This window comes from Leptonotus elevatus, chromosome 5 (genome assembly GCF_054856555.1).
Source record: "Leptonotus elevatus isolate MCC_2025b chromosome 5, RoL_Lele_1.0, whole genome shotgun sequence".
Taxonomy (NCBI): Eukaryota; Metazoa; Chordata; class Actinopteri; order Syngnathiformes; family Syngnathidae; genus Leptonotus; species Leptonotus elevatus.
Window position 1 is genome coordinate 24,870,829 of NC_141243.1, and position 12,800 is coordinate 24,883,628.

A 12,800-nucleotide genomic window follows, 5' to 3' on the forward strand; every position below is an offset into this window, starting at 1 on the left:
AACCTCATGTAGATTGCTTTTTCAGGCTACGTGACCCAGCTACTGAGTTTTTAGGATTTTGTCTTCATACACCAACATAGCTCAGCTCCCTGTCAAGTTTTGAGCATCCCTCAAAGCATTATATGTGTCATTTATTTATCACAATTATACAATTGTAGCATCACTTGATCAAGAACAACAATACAACAAAGTGTGAAACGGAAGTTTAATGATGTTTTATTTTCTCACATGGTGTCACCAAAAGTGCATCACATTTACTAATGCATTATTGCTTTACTATTAGTTCAGACGCAATTCACCATAGACATGTTATATTCAATTCAAACGCACAGGAGCTACCCATATTCTATCTGTAATCTCAGCTTTTGAGAACATAATGGCAATAGCTATTGGTTCTACCAACTGTGCCCACTCATTAGCTTTGGAATGACGTTGAGTTGCTAAACCTACAGACATTTCAGCATGTGTTACACTGATCTCCTACTGCCTTGGAAATACCGTACAGCAACAACAGAATTGATTTCTTTTAATATGAAAATAACATAATGAAAGTGTTCAAAGGTCAGTCTCTAGAATGCTCTATTGGAGTGAAGCCCAACTGATTTATATTTCCACTTAGAGTAAACCAGAGTCCTGCAAGTTATTTGACATTGTGATATGCATTGTTGTGCACATGGTGTGTAAAGAGTCATTTGACAGCCAAAAGGATTGCTTAACATGACTTTGGTATTACCCTTGTTCCTCTCCGAAAAATGTATCCATTCATCTTGCAATGGTTACTCCTGTCATGTACAGAAGCAAAACATTATTCATACCTTGGCCAAATTTTGAGTCAGTCATTTTATAATTAGGTGATTGTGTGTATTTTAGCTGAAAATGTTCTAATAATTGTGTATTTACATAGACTTCTATTACAGTTTTAAGTTTTGTGCTGCTGGGAAATGAAAATAGAGATCTCAAGGAGGCAATTTGTGGAGAAATCTCAAAATCGACGTTATTGTCCAAAAGCGAATGTTGCCGGCACGCATACCCTTTTGCCCGAGCGCGTCCCAATTTTTGATAATTAGGTGTCTGTGTCTAGATGTACAGCAAAATGGATGGATGGATGACACAAGAGACATTCTATAAAATATACAGTATGTACGCTATATTTTGACAAAAATGTACCGGTATATGTCTGTTTATTATTATTATTATTATTATAAATGCAGGCATACCTTATGTTTTAATTGTATAGTATTGTTTAGTGGGTTGGTATGTTTTGGTTTAGATCCTAGAAATATTAAGATTGCACCCTCCAAATTGTGTTATAAGATTATGGATAGTCATTCATACGACTTTAAAAAGTGCCATTTCAAGTCAGAAAAATATATACATTTAAGCAACAAGCATTCACTTTGTCTTTTTAGGTCAGTGTCTGATTCATTTCATCAAACAAATATGAAAGAAAACATTTAGTTTGGGCTCTTATAAAATTGTACAGAACAAATTCAGAATTATTATTAATCTATACGTGCAGCAGCCAGATTGTGTTGATAGCATGCATCATGTCGCACCAACACTTGTGTGGCCAAGTGATAGGGCTGTGAGGCTTGACTTCAAGAGGCAATCAGTGAGCAGACTCAACAAAATGTTTTCATTTTATTTTACTGCTTATCAGTTTCCTTGGACAACGCCATACCTCCTAAATTCTAGAAACAGCTTTAGTTTTGGCCAAACATTTATAACCAAAGCTACAACCTAATGGAGCTTTGTAACATTCCGTGTAAAAACATTATATACTCGTAGATTGAGGATTTAACACTGAAAATCTATTTTCCATGTGACATTACACAATATATGTAGATTAAAACAAAAACAATTTAACAAAGCTCACTAAAAAGCTTCAGAGCTTCACTTTTGACTGCAACATGAGTGGTGTCTTTGCTGCCACAAGTTCTTTTAAAACAAGATATCAATCTGATGTCAATAAATAGAATTTCATTGACCTCAGAGACAGTTTGCCTTTAATAATGACAAAAAAAAAATCCTGCTTGTCAATCTTGACGTTGTGTTATTTGGTGTTCGTTGCAGTGGACAGATGCATAAATGATTCAAATGGTTAATCAGCATTAAACAGTCAAACAGCTGTTTGAACCAAGTTTATGTTAAAAAGAGAGCATGTTCTTCTAGGCATTGTGTCATCAATTTGTATATTTGTTCTTTTCTTTAAAAAAAACTTGTCTTATCAATGTGTATATTTGTTATTTTCTTTAAAAACAACAACAACAACCTTGCAGTGGCTCATAGAGCAATGATACTTTTGTTGTATGATAGGATAGGAAACCAAAAACAAACAAAAACATAAAAAAACAAACAGTAAATTGTGTACTCTCAAGAATTTGGCAGGACACCTTAAAGAAAAGATTACATTTTGTACAAAAATCTGTTAACATTTTGGTGACACATTGAATGAATAGTGAAATAGTCATAGTGAAAAAAAATTCTTCTAAAAATACTACTATGATCATTAACAAATGTATAAGCAACACTTTCTTTTCACAATTTACTTTTCAAATAAATACTCTCATGTGGACAGTGTCAATGTTTCTGAGGAACATAAAAATGATGTTTTTGGACAGCTGTTGTCCACTTTAAAGGGAATCAAACCAGATGTTTATCATCTAACATGACTCACAGCCACTGGAATCCATACATTCACATCCATGCGCCAAATAAATAAAGGTGAACCCCCACACGCGCGCGCACACAAAATAAAATACAATTATAAAGAAGGTGAATGGGGACAAGGTATTCATGTATTTTCAGACCATCTCAGCAAGGAGAGATGTGGCAATCTACTGTAAAAGTCACTCTAGTTGACAGCACCACTTACCTGATAACACCAGTTATGCTACACATCGAAGCACTTTTTCTTATTGTATCTTATAAATAAATAATCTATTACGTTTGCTCTGACAATATTTTTCTGAAGTAGTACCAGCTATTTCAGCTGTACACAAGGCATTGCCGGATAAAACAGATTCACTTGGCTATGTACAGTATACAATTACAAAACAAGTTTGACCATAGGCTACAAGTGTAACATGATACAGAAGAGCTTCATGAAACTCATGTTGGCTTAATATCCAATCACCTCACTGCTATGTGAATTATGTAATATGAACGACACAAGACAATTAGATTATTTGCAAAAGTACTTGTAAAAGTAACCAATTGTCTTATAGCTGGTGGCTCCCTTTAATACTGGGAATAAAAAACACTGAGGTAATTTCACTTCAGTGCAATTTTGTTCTAATTGCTATTAATCACAAATATGTTAATAGCAAGGAAGATTCTCTTCACTTTGAGGCTACTCACAAATGTAAAAATAAAATACTGAAATTCACATATGCTATCCTATATTTAAAAGTATTCATGTGATCCTCTACTATTATACACTTGATTATGAACTGTGTTGACACACGCATGCAATAGTTGACAACACATAATACAGCCACAGAAAGAGCAGTGCTGTCGCAGTGTGTGAATATTCTAATGTTCTAATGCTACACAAGTCAGAGTGGTACAACTGTTTGGCAAGAACGGTCTAAAAATGTAGAGAACACACAAATTCCCAACCCTGACAGTTGTCACATCCTGCTTGACGTGTGCTGCATGAAGGCCTTCACTCACTATCAAATGTTGCAATATGAGCAGTGAATCTAATTCTTAGTATCAAACACTGGCTTTATCCTGAGCTAATACAAGTCTGTAATTAATATGAATACACAGATTATCAAGTTAAAAAACACACCTGTTAAATAGACCTCTAATTTATTAATAAGACTAAGATATTAGATAAAGTTTAAATACCAGCAGAGAGAGACGCAGGAATTCCATTCTCCAATCCTCCAATAAGCACTTGCTTATTAAATAAATAAATAAAACAAGCCTCCACCTTAAAAAGGAAAAGGATCTCTAAAGGTGAAAGAATAAAATCACCTTCAGGAGAAAACCCGCCACTCTTTAATAAAGCATTCTCCGCACACTCGGAAATCTAACTGGGGTTAGCATGTTCTGACACATTTAGGCTAACGATGAGAAGTCCTTTTCTTCTACTCCATTTTCTTCTCTTTCTCATTATGTTTCCTCTTGAGAGATTAGCAGGAAAGGAAAGTGGATGGAGGAGAGATGGTAAACCACTATAGCTGAATCTACTCGGCCACTCTGTCCCTTCAGGAGAGAGCAATAAATCCCAGCTGAGCTGGTGCCGCTGCCTCGATTCTACCCCCGAGCTGCTCTGGGGGCCACTCCATAGCCTCCGTCACAGCACGTAGGCTCAGGTGTGACACAACTGGCCAACAAGCCAGACAATGCAGCTTCGTCATCACAGCAGGTCGTCGTAGTCCAGCATTTTCGAGTGCTGGCGGCTTTTCCACAGACGAAACAAGCGGAAGTTGAAGTACATCTCAATCATCTCTTTACCTAGAGAGAAAAGAAAAGACAGAACAAATCCTGATTAGGGGTAGAGTTTGCCCATAGTCAAATTAGTGATTCAACATGAGTTTGGAGTAGCGTTGTGTTGATGTTGGTCGCAACTACAGTCAATCAACTACAATAAAGAAACATCTAATAGGGAAGTTAAGCTAGTCATCACGACGTGGGCTAACTTCAAAGTAAAAGTCTACTAAGGCTATTTGCATTGCCGTCAATTTATTACTGTATTTGGTCAACTTTATTTTGAAATTAGGTCTAGCGTGTTACGTTGACTATGTTTCAGCTTTCTTGACATATCAAAATGGCACCCACAAATTCACATATTGGTGAATATTGAAAATTTTCCCAATATTTTTTAATATTTTGTTTTTTATTGCTGGATTTTTCTAAATGTTTCCAGTTTTTTTGTGTGGAAAAACATCTTGAATGTCAACATTTTCTGAAGAATTTTCATGGTTTGTAAAATAAAAACATCTTTGAAAATGTTTTATTAATCAAGAATGTAAAAGTGAAAAGTGGAAGAGAAAGAAACTTGAGAAAGAAGATAAGATAATGACATTCTATTGAGAGAATAATTCACATAACATCAATAGCTGCCAGAAAAATGACACATGAGAGATGTGCATGTAGCACAGCATAGTTCACACCTGTGTTTGCTCATACTACCTAATGCACTTCATCAGGAAAAAGGCTTGCTTAAGCTGACTAATTTCAGTGATTAACATCCACTAATTGGGATTGTGAGGAAAATCAATGCTGTCTGTACATGCTATGGATATTCATGCTTAATTGCTCGTAAACTATGAAAACTATCTGATGTGTCTGCCCAACCATGTTTCATAAGTGTGGAATTAAACAACAAATCTTTCGTTTTCAGAAAAGTAGCACAATGTGAACGAGTTGTTCAGCAGTTCTGCACAATTTGCCATTGGCGTAGCATTATATAGTATGGCTTACATAGTTCCATGGCAAGGCGGTCCTCTCAAAATGGGCTAATAAGAATTAATACATAGGGTGTGTAAATTAGTTTGATGAAATCATGGCATAGACATGACAAAACACAAAAATTGTGAGGAATAAAAATCCATAGGTGTACAGTACGGTTACTTTAAATGTGTTTGCTGTGGAACATGAAGTTATTTCAGAATGATAATTATTCCCAAACAAGGAGAACAAAAATGCAGTAGATGGATCTGCAGTTTACAAACGGGTAGCGTGGTGATTATTAATCTCACCCTGAGCAGACAGTTCAAGTGGGGACTTGAATTGAACAGAGGAGGGTCTCATCAGCCTCTTCAAAGTCTGAATCAGCTGCAAGAAAAGAGGACAGATTTTAAAAATAAACAAAATGTTGCCCATCAATCTTTGACAGTGAATGTTTCCCTTTGTAATTTTTTAACCTTCTGTCAGCTATTTCTTTTTTTAGTATTCCCTTAACTTTAGCGTGTCTTGTCTGTTTCCCTGTGCTAATTGCCCACCACCACAACAAACCCTCCACCCAAAATGAGACAAGCTGATTGTGTGGTTATAAGCAGCAGCAACTGAAGACAGCTGACTATTAATAGTGTCTACCCAGCTGAGCTTGCAGGAGCACACACAGGAAGCAGTAGTTTGATGGATCAATTATGACAGCGCTAATATCACAAATCCATTCTGGAACATAAATATATCATTTTCCAATTAATATCTTACAGCTAGTTATAGTCAACAAAAACAAAAAGCATGATGACGGATGTCTATGCAGGTGAGTAACTGTTTTCTTTCAACACAATAGATAGTTTTAGGCTGTCATAACAATGCTACACAGACGTTGTGAAAGACACTACATTAATATTCTTTGTTTTTATCTCACACTGTCACCTTCCTGGAAGATGAAGCTATAAACATTAGAAACATCAATGTGTCATTTAGCGAAGGTTAACAGTAGACTTCAAGGCAAGAAGTTATTTCCCAAAAATGTTTTCATAAACATGTCATTGAGCCACCTTGAAATTCAAAGCACTTGTTGAGGCCCAAGTGTCATATTTCAGAAAATATATCATTAACATTGTCATACGACGGCATTTATTTCGATAAAAACATTTGCAAAAAACCTCAGAAACTTACAAGAAATACACGTAGAGTAGCTATAGTCTAATGTAAGGATTCGTTGGTAGTTAATGGGACAGTGTTTACAAAATGAGAAGGCAGGATGGAGACGGACGGATTCATTCACAATTTAAACTTTACTCGTCAAGGTCATACATGGCAGCTCGAGCGATAACACTTCCTGATCCCCTATCAGCCGACTAACACTAACCAATCAGAATCAAGCATACTTTAGGTAAATGCACGTGAATGACGGAGAGCAGCAGATTCGACACATCAACTTAGCTACTTGTACAAAAAAATAACAAAATGTATGAATGTGTAAATAATTCTGGAAACATAAATGTACAAGTAAATATATATTTTAACAAATTAACATAAATGCTTGATCCCCAGGGTGTGGACCTTCGCAAAGCGAGGCGTCTGTCGCTCACCGTACCCAACGCTTCAAAGAGCGAATGCTTAACATCATATGGTTAATCTCTGCTAAATAAAATACTATCTCCTTATTTGAAAACCCGACTGAAAAGTATTGAAACAAACGTTTATTTCTCGTAAGTTTCAGAGTTTTTTCTGGCAAATCTGCCACTTTATAAAGTCGCAAATTGGCCACTTTATAAACTCACAAATTTGCCACTTTTTCTCTCTCACAAATTTGCCACTTTTGCAACCTAATGAAGTGGAAAGTTTGCAAGTTTTTTCCCCCAGAATATTGCCCTCACGCTCTAAAAAATATTTATTTATACGTGGCCCTAATACGTCGTCGTATTGTCACAACGGATTTCTTCATTAAGAATGCGATTGATGGATAGACAAAATAAAAAGTCAAATCACGTCATATACTGTACACAACATCAAAACATCATATCCTTTGCCTGTTAGTACTTGACTAGACTTACAAGATTGTTTTACCAGAAAGAAGCTTTGCCATCTATCTACATTTCTTTTAGTTTGTAAAAGTGTATGTTTTCATTGATATTAAAAGAAGCACATGTCCTTTGCAGGCTGGCAACCACTGCAAGTAGGCATTGCAATGAGATGCTCAATCTCTCCCATCCTGTTTGTTACCATTTCCGAGATTATTCTCATAGGGATGAAGAAGATACTTGGAAGAGTGAAGCTAGCATTAGATCCAGGTGAGGATTTATTGATGACATCACCACCATTCCCCAGACAGGACCTCTGAAGAAGATTGACACACTTGTGGAGTTGGCGAGTATGAAGAGCAAATACAGAAAAATCTCACAGACTGTCCCTCAGGAAAGAGGTCAGAGGCAACCATGCCACCTTTGTCGCAGGAGGAAAGAGATCCCACTTCTGGCAGGGGAAACAGTGAGGAAGTATCTTGCAGATGGCCTGGTGAGGATCAATCAGAGTACAAGTACAGAGTATGAAGCTTTGACTTCATCCTGAACTCAAGGGTGAAGGAGCCTTTGAAAATGGGAAAAGTTTTCTACTCGGTAGCAGACAAGATAAACAGGCTGTGAAATCAGGAAGTGTCCAGGACTACCAAGATGCCTGTCAGACTTAGGAATGTGCGGCAGGAACAAACAGTAATGCATGACAGACGTGATAAGGGCAAAGCAGGGACATCAGAGCAGATTCACAGAGCCAACAAGAAAGCTGGATGTCATAGGAAGGAGCCAGAAAGGCTCTTGTCGTGGTCTGATCTGTGGAAAATCCCCCAAGCCTGGCTTCCTGGTCAGATCCACCGATCCATGACAAGATGGGGTGTTAAGGAAGCTGACAGAGATGGCTGAGTGAGGCAGGGAAGAGGTTAACAGCAGATACTCTGCTGGTTGAGGGGAACTCCAACCCACCCCTTATTTAGTGCAGTGCTGTTTTTGTTTTTTAATATATACATATGTCATGCAACATCAGTGTTAATTCTGACAAGAATTTTAAATTTAGTTTTATAGTCTTTTGACTAAAATTAATTAAAGTTATTTTAATTTATCTGTCATCATTTAGTTATCTAATTGTATTTTAGTTTTTGTCAAATTTTAGTCGACAAAAATAAAGATTTAGTTTTAGTCTAGATAATAAAGAGCAATATTAGTCTACTAAATTGAAAATGTTGTCAATGTTTTCCTTCAGTCCCGTTTGTTCCATTTTCTGAGTGGTTCTTTTGTCACATTCATGTGTGTTCTTCTATTTACCACAACGGTTATTTATTAAACTTTGTTTCAATGAAACACGTTGAACCGTCTTAAAACTTAGTTTTCACCTAAATAAAAAAAAAAGTGCATAATTGCCTAAGATTAATCTTACAGCTGCACAATGAATGTAAACATGTTTGAACATTAAATAAAGTGCAGTGAACAGTTTCTGAATGGTTCTTTTCTCCCAACTGAATTTCATTCCTTATGATTGGATTTTGTGAATTTTCGTCACTGTGTTATTTTCGTTTTTGTTTTAGTCACTGACAAAATTGCCAGTCAATTTTAGCTATTGTCATCGTCTCAATGAACGGCTTCTATTTTAGTTTACATTTTATTTTTGTCTGGAAAAAAAATTTGTGACGAAAATTATGACGAAAAATTGTCATTGACGAAATTATCACTGTGCAACAACCTGCAAAATCCTTGAGTGAACTCAAGTGCTTGTATTCATTTTAAATTTAGATTCATTTATAAACAGAGAGTAAAGTGTTACACTTGTTTTCTACTATCTAAAGTCTTGCACAGCATTTGCAAGAAAGGGTCATTACTATTTTATGGCGTGGGCATGTGCATCTGGAACATGTGCAAATCGCCTGCATATGGCGAGTATGCATTTGACTCTGTGGGGGTGGATGGGCAATGGCACGGGTAGTGAAGGACGTGTAAGTAAATGTAGGGGGGGATGTAATTGCAAGGGTCACTAAGTCCATGAGTGAACTGAGTGGGTGTAAGAAGTCTATTTTCCTGTCTTTTCAAAATATGCTGTATGTTAGTGTGTGTGTGAGAGCTTCTTCTACTTCATTTGTCCACACCTGCATATGCCGGGTGGCAACCTGACAGCAGGATAATAACAGTAACTAGGCAGCCGAATGATAAAAAGGTCATTAACTACAAATGACACACATACATTTCTTTCCTTAAAAAACAAACAAACAAACAAACAAACAAACAAACAAACAAACAAACACCCATAGTTAATTATTTTCTCAAGCAAGTCTCTAGTATAAAGAGCTGAAACCGACAGCTTGCTTGATAATCGTCACACTGCTGTTCACAGCAATGAAATTTGATTCAGCGTGTGTTTTTGCACTCACAGTTACTCTGAGTAAGCATGCTCTGTACGTGCTCACATTTGCAGCACTATGGAATTTTTTTCGATGTCAAAGATTGCATATGTAAGTTCTCTGTTGGCAAGTCTGTCACGCTACATAGACTGATTACCTTTTCTCCATTTGCACTCCCCAGCACATAGCAGCCCATGATGTGGATGAGGTTGGGCTCAGGGTTCAGCCTGCTCATCAGCTTGCCCAGCTGCTGCCAGAACCTGCATACGGAAACGAGGTTATGAAATCAACGGCAATGGGGTCAAGAGCATTAGAGTAAATTTAGAAAAGAGAGCTTGAAAGAAGGCTGAGGAAAATGGAACCGTGCTTCAATGAGAGGGTAAATGTCAAATGTGTATACGACGGATGCAATTTATGTATTAATAATGTTGCGTTGACTCAAAAACAAAAAGCATAAACATAAAATACATCTTTTGGGATGTAATATGATGGAAATTTGGCCCTACATCTTCAATGAATATGGATATATTTTCATCTAGAAATGCTTACTGTATCATATCCTCCTCCTTTTCCACTTTGGCGAAGGTGGCCACTTTATTCTTCAGTAGATACAGATGACCTGGTCCTCCCTGGGGAAGATTCATTTTACAGCGGTCAACTATCATCTTTGTTGCAACCAAAAAGTGGTATGGAATATATGATAGCATTCACAATTTCTGACATTGGGAAAGACACACAAAATACATAAATGTATTGCTTTAAACAGAGCTTTTTGCAACACATAGGCCTATTAGATGCCAAGGTAACAGTACTGGTACTTTAAGGGCCAAACATTGTTTTTACAAGTGTTAAAGTAAAGTGTTCAGGTTGCAAAATCACTCTATAGTTGACCCTCTGCCATAGCAAAAATCCACATATAATTGACACCAATTGAAATGCATTGGAAACAATTCTTTAAAAACACTGATAAACATTAAATACAACATTTAATGTTTATATACTGGCATTTACAACATCTTCTCTGACACTAATTTAAAAAAATGCATGAACATTGCTAGTCATGAAAAAAAAATTCCGGTTAATTTTTGCTGATCAATGACGTCAGTGATCGCGCACATTTTGGCATTACAGTTGATCACAGATTTTGCATAAAATAGTTACTTAGTTACTTACTAAGTTACTTACTTAGTCTACTTTCTGTGAGTGCAAAGATAACTGAAACCTGAAAATATAATTATTTTTGGGTTAAGACTATATAGTGGCTCAAATTAGGGGTACAGTTATAATTGTTGAGTACACATACTTAATGTCCATCCTGGCTGCTCAATACAACAGGGCAGATGTTAAGTTGACAACATTGTTTGTATGACATGTTATGACCCAATAATGTCACAATGTTCCTCAAATACTGTCCATCTTGGCACTCACTTGGCAGAAAATGAGCATGTTCCAAATTTTGCAGCCTTTTCTGTAGGCAGTCAGCTTCTTCTTGATCTCCTCTGAGTGTCATAGTGTGAAAAAGAGAGAGAGGGGTGTCACTTTTCACCACTCAAATGATGAAACACATATGTTGCCTGTCCCTTGACAGCATCATGTCAAATAATGAGTCATAGAAATATGCCACCCTGTCCTTCCCACGTTCGTACTGCATTGTGCCTAGTGCTAAAACGGCAAAACGTGTCAAACTCACCAAGGATGTCGTCAAATGTAGCATGTTCGTGGTCCTGAAAATAGAGAAACAAGCATTGTTTCACCACATTGAGCAGAGAAGTACAAAGAATGATACTTAATAATAAATACTTAGTTCCATGAGTGTGGGGTGTTTGTGGTTGTTACTAATAAAGTAGCTATAAAACATTAGGAATATATCACCTGTAAGGCCTACATCCCATTATTCAAGAAGATGCACTATATCTATTCATCTATCCATCCATCCATCCATAATGGCCTCCCCAAGTGTTCAAATTTCTTTAAATCTAAATTAATGACTAATGACGAGCTCATACTCTTTGTGCCCCTGCACAGCGTTATGAATAATACACGCATGTATTCATGAATAAATGAATAAGATAATTCAAATCACATCAGTCATGTCGTGAACGCTTTATTACAATGCTGTAAACAATCAAGGCCGTGTTCATGAAAACATCTACTATTGCAACAATTATTTAGCAGAATCACTATTGCAAACTTGCAAATAGCAAAATACTTGTGGTACAGAATTACATTTATCTAAACAACTGAATTATCAAAATTCCGCTCACCTAAATTTTGAACGTTAATACATAAAGTGGACAGATGTTTGGCTTTTTTAATAGTACCTTCTCAATATAATAGAACTGTTTTTAGTTCCAATACTACATGACTACTGGGTAATATATAATATAATGTATAGCTATAAAGAATAAATAAAGTATGTTTTATTATCATAATTATTTTAAAGGGGCATTCAGTGATCCCTAGCGCCATCTAGTGGTGAACTAATAATTCATTCATTTAAAAAAATTACTGTTTATGTCAATAGTATGCAAAAATAATGTATCGCATAAATGTTATATATATATATATATATATAAATTAAAGCCGAAAGAATATGTCCGAAATAGGTTGTGGTGACGCAAGCAAAAAACCGCTGCAAGCAAACATCTGTTTGAATTAAACAGCGAACGACGGGGTGAGTGTCCGCCTTTTCACTGTGTGAGTTTGCACCGGTCGGTCGCAGCAGCTCCCGGGATCAGTGCGAACACCGGAGGAGAGGAGCGTCGCTTGGTGTACAACATTTAAGCGGATCAAAAAAAGACAAAACTGCTGTGTACTGCAGTACAGGTGAGCCACTCTTTCTCCTGCAGCGCCTTTCCTTTTTTTTTTTATATAAGAGCCCATCGAACGCTTCCACTTTTTCACCGGCATACCAGTGGCCGTGCTAAATACTTTAGCTAATGCTAGCACTATTGCTATCAACAGTTTTAAACACGGAAACAATTACCGCTATCTCCGGGTGGCTACA

At 36.6% G+C, this 12,800-nt stretch overlaps 1 protein-coding gene across 3 annotated transcripts in view; it reads right to left on the bottom strand.

Annotated features, from left to right (window-relative positions):
• Nucleotides 1-200: 200 nt before the first annotated feature.
• The window catches only part of nsmfb (NMDA receptor synaptonuclear signaling and neuronal migration factor b), a 48,357-nt gene continuing 35,757 nt past the window's right edge, over nt 201-12,800 (bottom strand). For all 3 annotated transcript variants that reach the window (XM_086077147.1, XM_086077149.1, XM_086077148.1), the window contains 6 exons: nt 11,484-11,517; nt 11,222-11,292; nt 10,343-10,422; nt 9,951-10,053; nt 5,715-5,790; nt 201-4,467 (listed from right to left, as the gene is read on the bottom strand). In XM_086077147.1, coding sequence (XP_085933273.1) covers nt 4,370-4,467; nt 5,715-5,790; nt 9,951-10,053; nt 10,343-10,422; nt 11,222-11,292; nt 11,484-11,517 — 462 coding nt within the window. In that variant the 3' untranslated portion in view covers nt 201-4,369. The remainder of the gene's footprint in view (nt 4,468-5,714; nt 5,791-9,950; nt 10,054-10,342; nt 10,423-11,221; nt 11,293-11,483; nt 11,518-12,800) is intronic.